The 20,269-nt window shown below is 40.9% G+C and overlaps 1 protein-coding gene across 2 annotated transcripts in view; it reads left to right on the top strand.

Moving 5' to 3' along the window:
- grik5 (glutamate receptor, ionotropic, kainate 5) overlaps window positions 1-20,269 on the top strand; it is a 91,723-nt gene that overhangs the window by 47,330 nt on the left and 24,124 nt on the right. For both annotated transcript variants that reach the window (XM_072393934.1, XM_072393933.1), the window contains exons 2-9: window positions 5,151-5,312; window positions 6,346-6,510; window positions 10,455-10,552; window positions 10,744-10,909; window positions 15,858-16,036; window positions 16,773-16,826; window positions 17,590-17,748; window positions 18,154-18,306. In XM_072393934.1, coding sequence (XP_072250035.1) covers window positions 5,201-5,312; window positions 6,346-6,510; window positions 10,455-10,552; window positions 10,744-10,909; window positions 15,858-16,036; window positions 16,773-16,826; window positions 17,590-17,748; window positions 18,154-18,306 — 1,086 coding nt within the window. In that variant the 5' untranslated portion in view covers window positions 5,151-5,200. The remainder of the gene's footprint in view (window positions 1-5,150; window positions 5,313-6,345; window positions 6,511-10,454; window positions 10,553-10,743; window positions 10,910-15,857; window positions 16,037-16,772; window positions 16,827-17,589; window positions 17,749-18,153; window positions 18,307-20,269) is intronic.

Raw genomic sequence — 20,269 nt, 5'->3', positions numbered from 1 at the left:
GCTGAATGGGGTGAGACAAAGAGGTCCTTGGTATTGTTCCACTTCCACTGACACTTCATGTACACAAACATGCTAACACATGCAAACCAAGTTGACTTCTGAGCTGTCTGGGAGTTAACAAATACTGTGAAATGGTCTCACTGTGCTCACTCAGGGATGGCAGCCCAGCTGCCTGCAACAGGCCTACTCTTGTCAGCGGTGACTGTTAATTGTGAAAATGAGCAAAATAACACTTGTGGCCGATCATGACTGGCAGTGTGGGCTCCTTCAATCCACAGTCACCAAAGATGTTCCACTTGCAAATTCAATTATGGGAATGATTCATCCTTCCATTATGATAACTGTCAGGTTTTCTTGTGTCATAGAATAAGGCAGAAGGGGAAGAACAAATGTGTCTCTCCTCTCCTTCTCCTCATCCCCCCTCAAGCTGCTTATCTCCATCGAAGTTCTTTATGTCTTTCTCCGGATCTCTCACTTTTTCTGCTCCTCCCCTGCTCATCCTACTTCCTCTGCCTCGGTCTCTGTTCATCCTCTCTTCATCTGCCTGGGGGTTGGAGGCGAGATAGCATTCCCTCGTTTCTGATTTTCTCCCCTTTCTCGCTCCCAGTCTGGCCCTCCCTCTGCCTGCTCGCCTAGCGTACAACCCAACCACCCACCCTTCCCGCGCGCTCCCTCCAGATAATTAAGATCTCTGATTTTACGGTTTTCTTTTTCATAATAGGCTCTGCAGACACCATGAGCAAGCCGCCAAGAGTCTAGTACACACACACAAACAAAACAGCAGACACGCACAAATATGCTTCAAGATGAATGCATGCACCAAACAGCTAAATCTGCAACACGGATGATGTCCCCCTCTTATATTCTCCATTCTTTGTGCGTCTCATCTTTAATTTTCTTTCTTGCACACACACACACTGCAAGTCAGGATATTTATGTGATTTACTCTGGGTGTATATCTCAGTGATGCCGGCATGTGGGGTGACTTAATGCAGGGCGCAGAATGAAAGCAACCGAAAGAACTTACAAGCTGTTTTTTGTACAGCTCAGACAAGTCTGGCTCTGCTCGGCCCTCTCGCTGCCCCAGCTCCCCACAGACTGACACCCGACAGCTACAGGGACTCAGTCATGTACTACTTCAGCAATGGGGTTCATACAGAAGCCAGAAACACAGCCCTCGCAAATTGAACACGGTAATAGCGTCTCACCGTTTGTGCTCTATTTCTTTCTGACTGAATCTGAATTACCTGAATTCCCCCACCCCATTCTGACTCTTTTCAGACACTTATGTTCATTTTTTTCACCTGCCGTGATAGAAGAAGTGCTCAGAAATGCCCAGAATTTCATGGCCAAAATGTTCATGGTAAAAATACCATGAAATAAATTTTTCCTAAATAACTAAAAATAAAGTTCTACTCTTTGTGTGCTTTTAATTTTTGCTGAGCACAATTTATGAAATGCAATATATAATTGCTTGTTCCCTGCTGATTTGATCAATTGAATTAGTTAAAATCCCTTAAAAAGGCAGAATATTTTGAAAAGTTGGCTCTCTGCATCCATAATTTAGTCCCATTGCATTAGTATAGCATATCTAAGACTCATCTCACACTGATTCCTGGCTCTCTGGCCCCAGCTGTGATCCCTCTACCTCTGATTGATTAGTGAAAAAGCTCTCTTGTGGCTAAACAACATGAAATTGCTAATAAAGACAGGAACACAGGCTACTCTCAGAAAATGGTGATAATCACCGTAATGACGGTAACAGAATTTGTTGGGAGAATTGCTACCATCAGAAACTTTCATCTGTGTATAATCCACTCAGCCACAACATTAAAACCAGCTGCTTAGCACTGTGTATGTCCCTCTCTTTCTACAAAAACAGATATAAAACAGATATGACCTGTCGAGGAATGGACTCAACAAGGCCTCTGAAGGTTGTCTTAGCAGTAGATCCCTTAAGTCCTGCAGGTCGTGAGGTGAAGCCTTCATGGATCAGACTAGTTTTTTCAGCACATCCAAAAGCCAATTGATCAAACGGATATCTTGGGAATTTGGAGTCGAAGTAATTTTCCTCAAACCACTTCTGTAAACTTGTTAAAGTGTGACAGCGCATTATCATGCTGAAAGAGGCCATAGATGTCAGAGAAAACAGCTTGTGATGTGCATACTCTGGAGCAGTATTTATTTGTCAAAGTGATATCCACATGGATGGCAGGATGCATGGCTTCCCAGTAAATCATTTCCCAAAGCATCACACTGCCTCCTTCCTGTAGTGCATTCTGCTATTTCTTGCTCAGGTGATCAAGCACCTGGCCATCCATATGATATTAAAAAAAACTTTTTAAACCAAGTGACATTCTTCCACAGCTTCATAATGCAATTCTTTTTTTAAACTTAAATTTTGAAGCATTAGTCGTAAGGCTTTGTGGACAGCTATAATGAGATGTTTGCTCTCTGCTGTCTGTTAAAGAAGGTAATCGACAGCAGTGACACGTTGTGATATACAGGGTCTAACCAATGATACCACTGTGGGACAAATTTTTCCAAAACATTTTGCTATATGTACTGATTTATAATTACGGTACCATACAGTATAATCAGTGTGGCAGACACAGCAAATTTGAACCTCTTACTGTACTTTTGGGAGCTGATTAATGCTGTTTATTGAGCAGATGATGGATTGAATGAATATCATTAGAAACTAAATGAACGCTAACTACGAAAAGTCACAGCAGTTGTGGAGCAACATTTCATTTTAACACAGAATTAAAAAAAACACTGAAGTCAGGTGAAAGTGCTTCATTTTATACTTTTTTAGTCCTTGAGTAAATGTACTTTTTCAGCACTGCTTTTCTATCTCTTTCTGGTTCTGCGTCTCTTTCTGCAGACAGTTTCCAATCTCTTCTCTCTGTATTCAATTTTGTTCCTTTATTCCCTTGTCGGTGCAAGCCCATTCCCTCTGCTTCTTCCTTTTTTCACTCATTCACCCTACTTCTTTCACAGCTTTCCACCTCCTTCCTCCTTCTCCTCTTCTTCTCCTGGGAGTAAAGATACTCTAATCCTCTCTGTCTAATGCTGTCAATAGCTCTCAATAACAATGAAATAGCACTGGTTCCTTCCCATCACTGATGAAGCCATAGCCTCAGTTAGGATCTTATTCGTCATCATGGCAATCTGCCTCCTGGTAATAGCCAATCAGATGGCTCCTGCGAAATGTAGTGCTCCCATGATAGGTTCCCCATTGTTTTGATTGACTGCACCTGAGGGCCCGCCACTTCAGCTGGGCTCGATCAATAACCCATCAAACACACAAGGTAAGCGCGAGCTCATACATGCTCAGGCATAAACATCCACGTACAGACACAACGTGCACACGCACAAAATCACACATGCACACACACGCACAGACTTTGGTAAAGAGTAAACTGAGAAAGAGACCATTGATGTTGGAAGCAAACAGAATTCTGTAGTAACAGCCAGGAAAATGGGGTACTGTGCAGCACAATGCACAACGGTGCGACAGCAGTATGCCATGGTGGTCAGAATAATCAGCTGCTGCATAACTACTCCACATGTTCACATGAATCAGATGACAGCGTGGAAGTTTGAACTTGTTGCTCCTAGTGTTTTTTGTTTTTATAGCCAACTTTAGGGTAACATGCTGCGTGAAACAAGAATGATTTATTGAAAACAATGAAAGGGAAAATTACTCCCACTGTGGGCCTGTTATCCTGTGTTGAGTCACACATACAGATGGCCTCACATAAGTCCTGCCTCTGTTCATTCTGAGCTGCGGAAGCCATAATGAGAGCATTGCAGCCATCTGCACAGTATGGTGTATACTATTAGTATTACAAACATGTTGACGCTCACATTTGACTACCCTTTGGACGAGAGACACGTTAAGTCAGAAAAGAAGAAAGGGAGGTCAGTGACTGCATTGAGGGCGTAGAAAAAAAATGAAGGAAGGGAAGCCTAGTTGATTTATGAAATGTAAGCAAGTCAAAACAAATGGATTTTTTGATGCGGTTTAAGCATCAAAGGCAAACAAGAGCTGGAAAGGTGACTGGGGAGAAAAGATAAAATGAAGATCTCAAAGTGAAAGTAGATATTAAAAATTAAAGATGGAAGGTGGAGGGATGCAGGTTCAACAAAGTGACCGACAATCCGCACCATCTGTGTCTGGGATGTACACACAAGTGTATACACGTGCACAACTCGTGTCTACCCTCACGTGTCTTGCCAGGGTCTGGGTCTGCTTCCTACTGCTGTTTACAGCTCATGGGTCAATTGGAGGTCCTGAACTGAGTGTTTCAACTGTCTGTCAGACCTGTCTAAAGCTCAGACCAGTGAGCCTGACGTCTGAAACATCCCTGCTACCATTGCCCCATCATCAACATCACCCCTGGCTGTCTGTCACTCTCTCCTTCCTCTCTCATACACTTCATCCATCCCTTCATCTCTCCATCCTTTAACACTACCTTGTCATGTTGTCAGTCAGAGCAAGGATTAGTCACTTCTGGAGACTGTTGCGTTGCACAACTGGAGCTCAGTTGAGCTATCTTTGCATTCTTTCTCCTGAGTTTGTGCATCTGTTTGAAGGGACTGGAGGTCAAGTTTTGAAAACATGTCTGTCAGAAGAGACTCAGGGTTTATACGATATGTTTGTGTACGTTCTAAGCAGTTGTCTTTGTAGTTATGTTTCTATTTCTTGTGTGTGACTGCGTATGTGTGTGTCTCGCTCTGTTTTCATATTTGCATGTGTGCATATGTACGTTATAGATGTAAATGTGTGAATGTGTAGAGCGTGTGTGCCAGTTGTGAGGTTTACTTTGAACAGCCTCTGGAGATCTCTTCTAGGCTGAATCCCGTCACTTCTAAACGGCAGACTTTCCACAGGAGACATGAATAGAGTTGTGTGCTGTATTTTATTATTAGACAGGCTGTGTGCATGGAACTGGGCTGCCTGTCTGATGTGACAGGGAACATCTTCATAACTGAGTGATAAAGTGTGTAGTATGTTTTGTTAAAGCGCAAGAGCTCCCCATGACAGTGCACTGAGGATAAGCTGCATGATGACAATTTAAAGAGAGTTGCGAAGAGAGGGACTTTCTGTCGACTAACATGCAGAATGTTCTCCGATCCTACAGGTGGTGGTACAGGCAGCCAGCAGACCATTCTCCATGAGGAGCAGTAGAAGATGCCGGCTCTGCCAGCACTGCTGCTGTCAATACACTTCCTGTCTTTCCTGCTAGTCACCATGCCACCACGCTCCCTCAGTCAGGCCCCTCTACTCTCCTCTGTCCGCATGGGTGAGTGGTTCGCTGCCAAGCAATGGACACATCCCCTGGATCAGAAAGTCACTCAACAAACACTTAATTTATTTGATCAATTAATTAATTATTGATATAATCATCTGTGCACAAAATGATCCGTGTCAAATGGGATGCCACTGAAATTTCATGACAGCATGTCAAAGTTTACAGATTCTTTCAGTTTCTCCCATTTTGTCATTTTTCTGACTTCAAGTGTGAGTTAATAGAATGGAGATAATGCTTCTTGAATTTTAAGGGTAAAATTAGAAAATCATTATGAATAAAGCATCTTTCAATTTTTCAAGAGGGTTGATGGGTGCGTGTAAGCAGCAAAGGCACAAAAACACAACAGCTACCTGACAAAGGCCTTAAGTGGGAAGCGTGGGAAAGACTTCCAAATAAAAGTGTGTGTAGCTTGTGGGACCAGGTACTGAGTAAAGACTCTGAATACTTCTGTAAATGGAACATTTCAGTCTGAATTTACAAATAAGTCTGTTTTTGCTTTCTAGATGTACAATATTGTTTGTAGATTATCGTTAAAAAGCAAAAAATGCATTTTTAAACAATTCTGAAAAATGATAGAATATAGAAAATCTGAAAAGGTTTAAATTTCCTTGTTTCTAAGACCAATTGTACAGATAAAGTGAAACCTTCACATATAATCCACCTTTGTGGAAATGTTTGCAGTGGTGAACCAACTCCTGCCTGCATCTTCATATTCATGCACAGACATAAAGGTGATGTCATTCTTCTCATGTGGTTCTCCGAAAGGCGGCAAATAAGCATATTTCTGATATTCTTTGGCTTTCCAACCATGTGCAAATATGAGCATGGACAAAACCCTTTAATTTGCTAGTCTGTGGCGGTGATCCCTCCGGCAGCACATTCCCACATGTACATGAGCATGGACAACCTTGTTATACAGTGTTAAATTTATACACCTCGTCATGCTTTTTGCTGTCTCCTCTCCTGCTCTGAAACTCTCACCACCCTCCATCCTCCTCTGTTTCTTCCCTCTCTGCCCCTCTAGCTGCAATCCTGGATGACCAGTCTGTGTGTGGGCGTGGGGAGCGGTTAGCGCTGGCTCTGGCCAGGGAGAACATCAACAGTGTGATAGAGGGTCCAGCCCGAGCCCGAGTGGAGGTGGACATATATGAGCTTCAGAAAGACTCCCAGTACGACACAACCGATACCAGTGAGTGGATACGATGCACTTCAAGGACAACCACTGAAGCAGATTTGCACAACCTATCAGAGAATGATTATATCCACCAAAAACCATTCGAGTCCACAAGGGTATAGTGCCTCATTAGCACGGAGAAAAGTGACCAGAAAAGATGCCAGTAGATATGAGTAATATTGAAAATTGATATTGATAGTGACTAGGGCAGAGAATAAAATAGCTGTAGTATGTTGAATACTGATGGTTTTATTCCAAAACTTTTGATTTTTTTTTAAATATGTAATTACATTTCTTTGAAAAGCTTCCCTTTTATGAGCAAAAAGCTCAAATAATGAGTAGAATGATGAAACACCCCCACTTTTATGGGATTAAGAGCCAGTGAGGGCTTTTGCTTATTAGTTTACATGTCATTGGAGACCAGTAATGGGTCACTAAGACTGTCTCATTAAAAACAGTGAACCGCACCCTCCAGAACCAGCTGGCACTGCGTGCCGTGTGGGCCCTAATAAAAAAACAAATCATCAAATACCAAAACAGATCAGCAGCAGCACAGTCCAGTAGAAAGTAGAATTCATACCACAGAGGCTGTGTCATGAAATTTTTATTGATTTACAGAGTTAAAACAGAATGTTTGGTGTCAGCAAAGACTGAAGAAATAATAGCTGAACTGAACCAGTGAGGAGACAGAAGCTCCCTGCTCCTTTTCTAATAGGTCACTGGACCTGCCACAAGCTACTTACAAAACATCTGTGTGGTTGAGAAGCGTTGTGTACACATGTGCATGCTTGAACTGCAGGCATATATGTCCTTGGCTGATGAGTAGAAGACCCTGATGGACTGGTTTGCTCACAGCGTTTTTTTGGTCTCTGCATCAGAGAGCTCATCATCTCACATCTACAACTGACTGAAGCATGCAGACACACACATACGCACATAGTCTCCCACACAGACGTTTACACATGCATGCACACACGTCCCTTTCTACAGACAAAGAAGCACATTCACACACATTTGCAATGGGAGCGACAGTACGCACTCATGGGCACGAAGTGGATATACATGCAGACAAACATTCAGAGGCACTGGCAGATACTGAGGAGGATTAATTGGGATGAACTGAAATATCAAACCAGATATACCAGCAAGAAAAGGGCTTCTTGACTACCAGAATAAGACCATAATAATTAACATGATTGATTTTTGCTGTCTGTGAAATTGTTTTCAGTCAGGTAGACTGAAACACATTAAAAAAGCTAATCTGTTTTAGGTAGTCATCAACCGCAAGTGTTTCATATTGAATGATAAATCCATGATTTTGGAAATATGCTCTTCAAATTCTTGATTTCTTGCAAGAAAACATGGAGCATTTGGAGGTTTTTATTAGATGTAATCGGTTGCAAATAACTTATTACCTGTGAAAAATGTAAGACTCTTGTGCTGTTTTGATTACTTCATCAAGCAATTCCACCTTTTTTTTTACTTATCAGATAAATCTTTTCATAAATCCTAGTACTCAAGTGTTTCACACCACAGTAACTGATAAAAAAGAAATGTATATATATATGTGTATATATATATATATATACATATATATATAGTTGAATTTTCAGCACTGGGAGGCTTTCTTGTCCAATGACACAAAAGTCTGATTCACTTGTCCTAGGCAAGCTCATCTTGCTAAAAGCACTGCGCATTAATTTCCGTCACAGACAAGATGTGGTTCAAAATCAAGCAAGAGAAGTAATCAAAACAATTTTAAAACTTAAAATGGAGGCTGTCTACACGTGGAGACAGCATCTTGTAAACCCTATTACCTTTGATGGTGCCTCACTCAGATTTGTTGCTCTGCCAATGTGCATAGTTAGAAAATATGTCATAAAAAGGCATTATTTCACTGTGAAAAGATGCAAACCAAGATAACCCAATAAAACATATTATAGTTTACCTATAAAATTTTTACCACGAAGGGCTATTTTGGATATAACCCTGCTGTAACCTCTACCTCTTCTGTGCATGCAATTGGTTCCTCCTGGCTACCTCTTCCATGTTTGAGGCTGTTGGTGGCTTTCTTTTTAGTCAAAGCAAGTGAGATATACATCACAATAAATATTTATTTTACTTTTTGGAGCATATTTCACCATGAGTTTGAATATCAGAGAATTCACTCCAGCTGGTCTCTGTCTTGTCTTTTATTTGATTTTCAGCAGGTGAAACAACTAGGAGTCAATTCTTATCAAAGCTGCAAATGTATTTGTTGTAGTTTCACAGCTGGGATTACTCTCATCCATGCAAACAGAGAGGTTTACCAATTCTGACATCGACAGCTTCTGTGCCATTATTTTTTATTTCATCAGTCCGCAGCTGAGCAGTGAGTGCAGCAACAACATCAGTTCTCTTTGCCCACTACACTGTCTCTTAGCTATCCCTGTTGTCTGACTTTGTCTGCTTCCCTTCTTAAAGTCTCATCTTGCATTTGATTAAGCTCATCTTTGATCTCCAATTTCATTAAAAACATGCCGTCACCAAACTGATATGATCTGTAAACGTCTTCCTGATGCTCCATTAGGTCTTCAACCATTGAGTTTCTAGAAATTCACCCTCACATATACAAACAAACTGGCATGTGTGAACGAACAAACAAGTAGTACAAGTCCAAGTACAACTCGATACAGTTACACATAAACAAAATGAATGTGAGTCAAATGGTTGGTCTTAAGACCCCTTGGAACCTTTACTTCTGACATATTGGTCCAAATTCACAAACAGCCCGCGGCAAAATGTATTGAATGATGAATTATTGTTATTTATTCTTATACGTATAAAAGACAGGGCTTCGTGTGAAAGACTGTTTCTTCCAGTAACTTTTCAGAGTTAAGAAATAAGTCCCGTGTATGACGCTATGTAAAACAGCACCTTGTTTTTTTACACTTGTGCTTTGACAGAATGGAGGCAGGCACAATGTCAATGTGGGTCACAAGTGCCTCCTTTCTGTCCCATCGGCCTTGACTTTAGTCTGTCCAACCCAATTGCTATGCCTTATAAACATTCATTCATTCTGCCTGCTTGCTTTTTACTGCGCAGTATCTCCTGCACCTTCTGCTCCTGTGTGAAATACAACATTTCTTTGTTAGTATTTTTTCACTACATTGTATAATGAAGCCTCTGCCGCAGAGTGCACCAAAGTTTAAATTAAGGTTAAGTCAGGAAAAGAAAATCAGACTTTGCTGGGGGCTGTGTGATCTTAGAGACGGTCTGTGTCATGCTTGCTTAGATTGTTCCAGAGCATCACTCAAAGTGCATGTCAGGGTAAATCTGGCAAAATAAACTAAATTTGATCTTTAAACAAGGATTTCAGGCTTATCCAGTTGTCAAGTAAATAACAGACAGTGACAGAGATTATAACTGGCCCTATTTCGGTTTTTTTAATCAGTCATGCAACTACCCATCCTGTTAGAGACAGAACAACAAGATTAAAACTATAAATTGTATGTGAATGTATTCAGTATCTCTATGCAGACAGACAGAAATCCCTCCATAAAGACCAATGTAAATGGGTATAGTGACAACATCCATGCTTGACTGTGTTGTTAAGAATACAAGAATTCATTGATTTCATGAATAGTTAATGTAACCGACAAGTGTGTAAACCGCTTTCTTCCACATTAATGCTGTGCTTAAAAAAAAAGTGATCATGGCATGTGTTAACTGAAGAGCACAAATATTCTCTTAGTGTTATTCTGTTTGCAGAGACAGATTCTGATGAGACAGGTTGTGCTGCTGCAGTGGAATAAGAGGTTAAACTGAGGTTTTACATTTTACATTTTCACTCTTTTCACTGCAGACCCTGTTGTTTCTCTTTTTCTTTTTCTTCTTTACTGTTAGTGCCACATTCAACACAAAGCAGTGGATAGTTGTTCAGTTTATTATTCAGTTTTTATTCTTCTTTTTCCTTTCAGTGTGTCAGATCCTACCCAAAGGTGTAGTCTCTGTGATAGGTCCCGCCTCCAGCCCCGCCTCCGGCTCTACAGTCAGTCATATATGTGGTGAGAAAGAGGTGGGTCACATGTACAAATGTGTCGAAATCTGGTCATTATCCTTTCACTTATTAGTCATTCCTTTTTATATTCCTTTTCTACTGACATAGACATCAAGATTCTATAAGATTCTGTGTTTCTTGCCTGTTGTTTGTTTCCCCTCGCATTTTTTTATTGTCTTCCTCTCCTGTCCACATTCTTCTTCTTGCAGATCCCTCACGTAAAAATTGGTCCAGAGGAAACTCCCCGCTTGCCGTACCTGCGCTTTGCCTCCGTTACTCTGTACCCTAGCAACGAGGACTTGAGTCTGGCCATAGGGGCCATCTTACGCTCATTCAGCTACCCCTCCGCCAGCCTGGTCTGCGCCAAGGCTGAGTGTGAGTACACACACCCTTAAACTGTATAATATGTTTGACTTCACAACTGTGTTTGTGTTCAGGTGGGTGTACATTCATTGGTCGAGTTCTTGAAAGGTTGTTTACCTTGTTTATGTTTGTGTGTGCTCCTGTAGGAGTGTTGGCAGATTCCCACAGTTTGGGCGGATATGACTGTTTGGTACTGTTGGACACTCATTTTGACAGTCTGGTCATGAAGTTATGTCTGTTGTCAGAGTTCAGAACATGGTTCATGCTGCAGCCTTCCTATTTATTAATTATGCTCCTGCACATTGTCTGTTATCTGTCTCAGAGGATTGTAAGACCATATCAGTTTAATAAATATTAATGTCTGAAATGCTTTCCAGTTGTGGAGGAACTTAAGGGACATTTGATTTAACTTGCCAGGCACTCTGAGTACTTTCACATCACAGGGGATTTGGGGCTTGGTCTCTGGCTGTCTTTATTTTCATTTTGAAAGAGTGTATTATTGATTTATGTTGCAGTCCCCCATTGAGAGTCGAAAGAATTAAAGGGCTTGGTTGGATGGAGGCTGTACTATACAAACAGAGCTTTGTGAATACATCACAGAACACGCTATAAAATGTAGGAGGTGGCAAAATTCTGATTTATCCACTGACTAAACGCTAGACTTATCCACCTCTACATTGAACTGAGTGGGGATGTGACGTTGTACAGTTGCTGATTCCTCAGACCTTCCATATAGAACTGTTGCTTACATGTAGAATGAGGTGGATTGCTGAAGTCTGACAAACAAAAAGCTGTGGCAAAAAAATGATTCAATCATTGCGAAGCTTCCATTATCTCCACAGCAATTACCCAGCCCTCCCGTTGTTTCCTGAAAGTAAGCTGAATTCCTTGTAGACTTTAAGCTAAAAGAGGTTTGAAATAGCATCAGACATACTTTTCAGTTTTTATCATCAGCTGAACGGGTAGTGTCTTGTCTTTCACCAGTGGCTTCTTATCTGAAGAATTAGAGGCAGCTGATGGCCTGTTAGTTACCGTCTGGGGTGAAAGATGCAGCTTTTACTGGTGGAGGAACTGAAGGGTGGGTTTGTGTGTAATATATTTGGCTTGAAGGTGATCTTTACAAGGTTATCACACTCACAGACTCTGACCCACTTGGCTGCACTATCTATCGCCGTGGAGCTGGTTGCCATGGCTGCCGAATGGGTGCTAACTGCCACTCAACAGGCTTGTTCCACACTCTGAACAACTGTGTGGGTGTCTGTGGCACAGTATGTGTGTGTTTTGATGTTTTTTTTTTTGCACCAAGCTTGCTTCACTTTGTCTGAACATGTGCGTGTGCTGAGTGCCAGAGTGTGTATGTGTGTGTAAGAGCTACCCCTGAGAGCACTGTGTCTGCACATGAGGGAGTGGGTATTGGGGTACTTGAATGAATGCATGCACACAGCTCTGCAGAGGTTCAATCATAAGACATTGTTTCCCAGCATCCCCCTTATTTAATTCATCTTGTTTACTCCAGTGTAGAGTGTTCTAGTGCAGTAGATACTGATTTATTGTTACAGTGAATAAAATGTGAGATAATGCAAGGAAAGCAGTCACTTTCTGCAATGACGTGTTAATGGCATTAACTTGATGTTTCCTCTCTTAGCTGGGTATTCTGCTGAATGTCTAGAGTAAGAGCTTTTGTGTTATATCAATGTATCCTTCGCTCACTATGCCTGGGTCAGAACACTCTATCTGAGCCTAATTCATTTATGCAGTTTTCATGAGATGGATGAGGGTTAAGGACAGCAAGACTGAGCACTAGGAGGAGGAGATGGTGGCAGCGTAAGAGCGAGATGGATAAAGGCAGAGAAAGGTAACTGGAACACAGGTCTCAGACAAGAGAGATAGAGAGGTTAGAGCTTACGTGTGAGAGATAGAACATATGTGAAAGGGGGGAGAGGAGAGAAGGCTGTAAAGTGCATTGATTTTTTTCTTTCCCCCTCCTTCCTCAAACTAATTAAAGTTTTGGCCTGGTTCAGTGATTACCCCACTGCTTACAGAGGCTTTCTACTGCTGAAGGGCTCAGAGTTCTACCTTTTCCTTCTTCCTCTCGTCTCTCCCTCCTACCCCTCCGTCCCCAAGATGCCTAACCCACCACTTCTTTACAGTACATACCTATGGGTGCTTTATTATGGAATTACACACAGGAACTAGCAGAACAGACCTTCTAATAAAGGCTTATTTAATACATGTTAAGTGAGTCTTGATTGCCAGTTATTCTACTGATTTTTGAGAGGAATTTGGTAACGTAGGAAAATGATCTGAGGAACAATATTTCAGTCCCTGCTTCTTCTTTTGTCCACCTTTAACCACAGTTGTTGCATATCTAATTTTGTCGTTCAACCCTAGAATTTTTTATTTTTTTTTAACACATATAATTATGTGCCTGTGTTACTCAAATTAAAAACCAATAGCTAAGGGATGAGATGGGACAAAGTGCATTACAAAACCCTCAAAGAGTACTTTTCTCTGCTAAGACTGCACAACAATCTAAATATATTTATCATCTTAATTGGTTGATAGGATCCATAAATTTTAGAGGATACCTGGAACCTGTCTGTGGATTTAAGGGCTTTGCGAAGATATTATTTTCACTTGATTGTTATGTCGAGAGTGTTATACAATGCTTGCCCCATACAGGGTGACGCTATCAGCTTTTGTTGTGCCATTTGGTGCTATGTAAAGATGTAAAGAAGTGCAAAAGTCTTGAGCCACCCCTCATTTCTTTGTAATTTGCTCCCAAGGAGCCAGACTGTCTTGTCATTTTTAAAAGTGATCTTGAGAAATAGTTCTGCAGGCTTTCTGAAGGTCTTTCAAAGTTTTTCTTTGAACACCGGTTGCTTTTTCACCAACTTTCATTTCAGGCTTGTAGCTCACAGGAGTGGTAACACTGATCTTTATGTGTATGAATAATTCAAGCATTAAAAAAGTTTTCTAGCTTTGTTCCCATTTCTTCAGGAGCATCCACAAAAATACTAGACATAACACAGTTTGACAGACATGAAATAGTCTTTTTGCATCAACAAGGTGATTCTATCAGCTGAAAACTTGGCATATCTCAGCATGGTGTGCTGTGTGTCCTTAAGAATTTGAGGAAACTGGATAAGTGGAAGACAAAAGAAGAAGTGGCAGGCCAAAAAATATTCACAGTAGATGAGCAGTATCAGTGATGTAAGTAAGTAAGTAAGCTTTATTTGTACAGCTCCCTTCACAGACCAGGGTCACAGAGCGCTTTACAGCAGAACAATAAAACAGGAAATACATACAATTTTAAAAAGGCCAAGAGAACTTAATAACAATCATATTAGCCCAAAAACAACTAAACAAACCCTAAACAAATAAATAGGTCTAAAGTTGTCTTTTAAAGGAGTCAACAGACTCCATCGAACGCAGAGAGAGCTGAAAATCGTTCCAAAGCCTGGGAGCAACAGCTTGGAAGGATCGGTCTCCTCTGGTCCGGAAGCGAGTGCGTGGCACCATAAGTAAATTTTGATCCACAGACCTCAGATCCCGAGCTAGGGTGTAAGGCTGGATCAGCAAGGTCACCTCTTGCTGTCCTTAGGTAACTGGAAAAGAAATTAGACCGCAGACCTGAGAGATGAAACAGATCCCTCAATAAATCAATCAGTAGAAGTAGTCTCCATGAAAAGGTGTTTTCTTAAGGAAGTAAACCAGGGAGAAAAGGCTGAGGAATACCAAATGACACAAGAACTGGGCTGAAAATCAATGGCAACAGGTATTATGGAGTACTTTTGTTTTAAATAGTTCACAATACATACAATTTTAAGTAGTTTCTTTACTAAATTGTCTGTTATGTGGAGGCACAACATTGTTCCGTTTGGTAACTGGTCAGGTACAAGCACTGGACTGAAATGAGTAAGAATAGCAGCCAATGTCCAAATAAATTTTTTAAAATCTTTTTTTGCCTCGGCAACTATTGTTCAAGAACACTTTAAAAGATTACGTCTTCCCCGAGTGTCTGGCTGCGGAGAAGCAATATAGAAAGAAATGGGGATTGGACACCACTTTATCTGGTGTCCTTTGAGGTCACTGGGTTGCAGATTAACATCTACATGGATCAAAGCTTTTCCCAGCACATCCGATGGATCCTCAATTGGATTTTGTTCTAGAGAGGTTTGAGGGTCTGTGCTTTTGGTTCTTTGTTGTGTTCTTTGAGCCCTTTCTGAGTTTTCATAATGTGATGGGGTACTATATTCTGCTGGGGGGGGGGGCTGCTGCTGAGTGCTGGTGCCATGTAGATGTGCTTTTTTTATACAGCCTTGTTAATAGATTGGTACTTACCAAAGTAGCATCTATAAAAATTCCAGGACTTTAGGTTTCCTAGTAGAACATTTTCTTCAGTGTCATACACTTCATTGCATTCAATGAGGTCCCAAATCTATTGTATACACTTATTATCGGGTTTCAGTAACACCATGAATGCAAATGTAATTTTTTTTATTTTTTGTGTCAAACATACAAACCTTTGGGCCATTCATGGTCCATGTATGCAATACACAAACATGGGAAGTCTGCATAGTGAAACCGGACATCTTATAGAATTCGAATCAGGCAATTTATGGAACCAGACTCTAGTTTAATTTTAAACCACTCTACCACTTATGGCCTCACTCTTTTCCAGAATTCTGTAAAATATTGTATGTGAAGTGGGCAGCATAACAGTTAAAAAGTGAGTCGCAGAGAGGAATATGGTTAATGAAGATGCACCTTGGAGGCCATGTTAAATTCAGTTTTTTTTCATCAGTCATGCCTTACAAAATAATCTAAATGTTTTTCCATCCGGGGATAAATCAAGATCTCTATTGGCCTTGCAAAGCGTTATGTGTTGGAAAAATGAGTCACATCTACTGTTACAGACACTGAAATGCGACTTGGCTCTGCTTTGCCTCTCCCTCAGGCCTGCTTAGATTGGAGGAACTGGTCCGTCGCTTCCTCATCTCACGGGAGACACTGTCAGTCAGGATGCTGGATGACAACCTGGACCCTACCCCGCTCCTGAAGGAGATCCGTGACGACAAAGTGGCCACCATCATCATTGACGCCAATGCCTCTGTCTCTTATCTCATCCTCAAGAAGGTCAGATCTCAAACATCAATACACTTTTCAAAACCGCCCACACATGTTTGGATTTAAAGTTGGTCCCGTACACAGAGCAAACAGAATGACTTATGGGGATTTGTTTATTCCTGTTATGTCTTTTGTTGAAAAATTCAGGTTCGAGTCACAAAAGACTTGCGGCACTTATAGCATTTATAGAATGATAATAGTTCCACAGGAAAGTAATTTGCTGTAACAGTATTCACCATCCACTGTATTTTTACCTTCTCTGCCCTCAAGAGTTACATTGAGATATTTACAATATTCATGTATGTCTGTCAGCAATAATCACTTACACTCTTGTAAAAGTTTTTGACAAAAGAACATTTTTCAGTGAGATGTGGTGCAGATGTTATCGCGGCTTGTTCTGATTCACTCTAAGGCCGATGGCCAGCGCTCTGAGTCACAGTTTGAATGGGATGTTTTCTGTTGCAGTGGCTGTCCGCCTGCAGCAAAATGTCCTAGTATTAACCCAATGATGTAAAACTGTGATTAACATATGCTCTGTCTTCCCCCTCATCTCCTCCCTCACATTCTTTTCTCTTTTGTCCCCCAACTGTCTCCTTGCTGCCTGCCTCTCTATTAACTCTCCTCCTTTGCTCCCTTTCGCTCGCCATCAATCTTACTCCATCCTCCCTTATTCTCTCTTTTCACTCTCATATCCCACCTGCCCCCTCTTTATTTTTTCATCTTATTTCTTCTCTTTGTCCTACAGGCGTCAGAGCTGGGGATGACATCAGCATTTTATAAGTACATCCTCACCACCATGGTAAGAGCATACCAGTTCCTCCCTTTCCTGTCCTCTGTCTCATGTTTCTCCACTTTCACTTGTTCCTCCCTCCCGCTCCTCCTCCTCTTCTGTCTCAGTGCGAGCGAGCAAAGGTGCTAAGGCGGAGAAAGTGTTCAATAAGGGGAGGTAGAAAGAGGTGACAGTGAAAAAAGGGAGAGATGAAAGATGGAAAGAGGCAGGGAGAGATCTGAGGAGCAAACATGATGTTCAAAGATAAGGATGTGCAGAGGAGGATGGCAAGAAAAAAAGGAAGAAAAAGGGGTCTGAGGTGAAGGTGATGACAGATGTGATGTGAGCTTTTTCTTCTGCCACCCGCCACCTTCTCTACGGTTCCAGGCTTTTCATCTGACTCCTTGATATACAGTACACCCATCCCCTTCTAGTATGTGAATTAATGTGTCATTTTATGTCTGATTTTTATTTTTTCCTCCTCTTTTTGCCCTCGATATGTGATGTGTTCTTTTGCTTTAGATGCACTTTAGATATCGCTTTGAAAAGCTTCTTGAGCCATTTCCATCAACCTCTCTTGTCCCCGAAACACTGTTTACCTTCTTTCTGTCTGTCTGTGTCCTTTTTTTCTTCACTCTCCATCAAATATTAGATTTTGTCCCTCCCAGCAGCCTCTCTTTTGCTTTATTGCACTCCTCTTTGCACAGTAATTTTCTTCCGTGCCAAGATATGATACTCTGTCAACATTGTCACTCACCTGTACCTCCCCCTTCCTCCTCCCCTTCCTCTCCAGGACTTTCCTCTGTTGAGACTGGATGACATAGTGGATGAGCAGTCCAACATTGTGGGTTTCTCCATGTTCAATACAACGCATCCCTTTTATCTGGAGTTCATCAGAAGCCTGAACCTCTCTTGGAGGGAGGGCTGTGATCTAACCTACCCCGGCCCTGCGGTTAGTGTCTTAGACCTACAGCTACTGATGCATGTCACTGATCTGGACTAGCTTTTAAAGCTTTGTTAAAATGCCACATCCTTTTAAGCTCCTTAATTCCTCACGCTGATACATGGAGCAGTTAAAGAGATTCAGCTTGACTTTTGCCCATTTAATAGATATTGATGTATCCATCTCTGTTTCCCTCCTGCTTGTTTACTCATTCCTAACATCTTTTCTCTCTTCCCTTCTTTCCTTCCCTCCCCCTTTCCATTTCTGTTATCCCTTCAATCACCTGGGCTAGTACCTCCCTCCTCATTACATGTGCTCCCTTGTCTCCTTTCCTGTCTTACTGTGTTTCCATCTATCCCGCCCTTTCTGCTCTTACCCTCCTCCATTTGTCCTGTACATCCATCCTTTTCACAGCTCTCCTCGGCGCTGATGTTCGATGCAGTGCATGTGGTGGTGGGGGCGGTGAGGGAACTGAACCGCAGTCAGGAAATTGGAGTGAAGCCACTCAGCTGCACCTCACCTCAGATCTGGCAACATGGGACCAGCCTCATGAATTATCTGCGCATGGTAAATGCTTCATAATTGTGTATGTTTGCAGTAAGTGTTGTATTATGTATGCAAGCTCATTTACACAATCATGTACACACGTGAGAGGCAATTGAAGTTTGGACTCCCCTGGCCAAAATTTCTGTCATCGTGCGTACCAAAGTAAGTAAAGGATTACCTGATCTCCTAAAGGTATAAAGTCAGCTTAGCATTTTATAAAAGATTACTTTCTATGTCCATCTTTTAAAGTTTACATTTAAAAGCAAGGGTTAGGGCAACCTGCAGGTCAGTGTTGAGTAACAACAAGTAAAACAGTCTGTAAATACTTTTTTCTAAACAGTCTTTCATTTCTAATCTGGGGGATTTTTTTCCCATTGTCCCTGCAAAATGTTTCTAGTTTTGTGAGATTTTGACATTCTTTGACTATCTTACATTCAGTGCTCTTTTGAGGTCTGTCCATTGCAAGATCCTTAGCTTGTGCCTCTTGAGGAAGTCCATTGTGGATTCTGAGGTGGTTGAAGGTTCATTAAACTGCTATAGAGGTCGTCTTCTTTTCAAATCTAACTGTTTCATGGACAGTATGGCTTTTGCTTCCAGAATTTTCTGGTATTTAGTTTAGTTTAATTCACTGACCTCTTTCCTAATGAAGTGTAACCCCAACAGGCAGACATACAAACCATAAGCATAACAAGGTTAAAGAGGCTTTCTTTTAATTAAATGTTCACTCTTTTTTTCACATGCATTTGCTTAATGCCGCCAAAAAGCTCTGTTTTAACATATCAGTTCACTGGGCTTGTTTCCAAAAGGTTTCAGACTTATTTATATGTCTATTTGCAGACTTTTGGAGTTGAACATTTGGGTGAGGATGCAAGAAAGGTTTTCTCTATTGTCGATGGTCATAGGTGTGAGATTCTTTGAAAGTCTTTTATGGTTGAACAAAGGTTTTTATTTGCCTTTCTTGCATTCTTTCTCACATCTTTTCAAAAATGTTCTTGTTTTCCTTGATAATGCTTTCTTTAGTTGTATGTTCCTAATTATATTACAAACTGTGAAAACACTTACCTGAGAAGTCTTTGCTTTTAGTCTTCTCCTGGTTTGTGGGGATCAGTTATCTTCAGACTGCCAGGCAGCTGCTTTGAGGAGCTCATGGTTGCTGATTGTTGGGATTTAAAAAAAAAAACTGGATTAATTTCACACTGCCTTTTGTAATAGTGGTTATGAACAAGTCCAGTCCCTAATGAGATGATTATGTTACTGATATTTGATAGAATTTTGTACTTACAAACAAAAATTATGCACTAATCTTTCTTAGAAAGTTGAGAAGAATATATCATATTTAACTTTAGTCTAGCCTTATTATAGACATGGGCTCCTGATGCAATAGTAAGAGAACCTGTAACTCATAGTTATTTTCGTTATTGATTAAAATGCTGCTTATTTTTTAATGATCAAATATTAAACCCATTACAGTTTCCCAAACCTTGCTCATATTTTCAGAAAGTACAAATACTGTATGTGCTTCTAAAATCTAAAATCTGAGGATTTGCTGATTTCTTTATGTACATAAGAATAGATTAAATATTTGTGCTGTGGACTGTGGGTTTGATTAAATCAAACATTTAAAAACATTCCTCAGGTAAATTTGATGGGTAGTCTGACATTTTGCTGTTGAAAAAGTAACTGTAGATAAATCTGTAAAGAAAACAATTTTTACCAAAATTAGCCTGTGTTATAAAAAAAAAGTCTTTAATCTCTCATCACAGTTCTTGTTGATTGATTTATTTTTGATTGACTTATCAATAAATAGAAGCGTGTACATGAATAAAAACACTGTTTTTCATCTTCATCACATGTTGCATGTAACCTTTTTCTCTTGTTGTTCTTTGTCATCTCCCATTTCTGGTTGTCCGCTTCTCTCATCGACAACCTGTTGTCAAGGCAGTCTGAGTCCCATCTCTTATTGCCTGAGGCCCATCTGCCCGAC

Source organism: Leuresthes tenuis, unplaced genomic scaffold (genome assembly GCF_036924035.1).
Source record: "Leuresthes tenuis unplaced genomic scaffold, fLeuTen1.0.hap1 SCAF_10, whole genome shotgun sequence".
In the NCBI taxonomy this organism is placed as follows: Eukaryota; Metazoa; Chordata; class Actinopteri; order Atheriniformes; family Atherinopsidae; genus Leuresthes; species Leuresthes tenuis.
The sequence above is the reverse complement of the archived record's forward strand: the minus strand, read 5'-3'. Positions and strand labels throughout refer to the sequence as shown.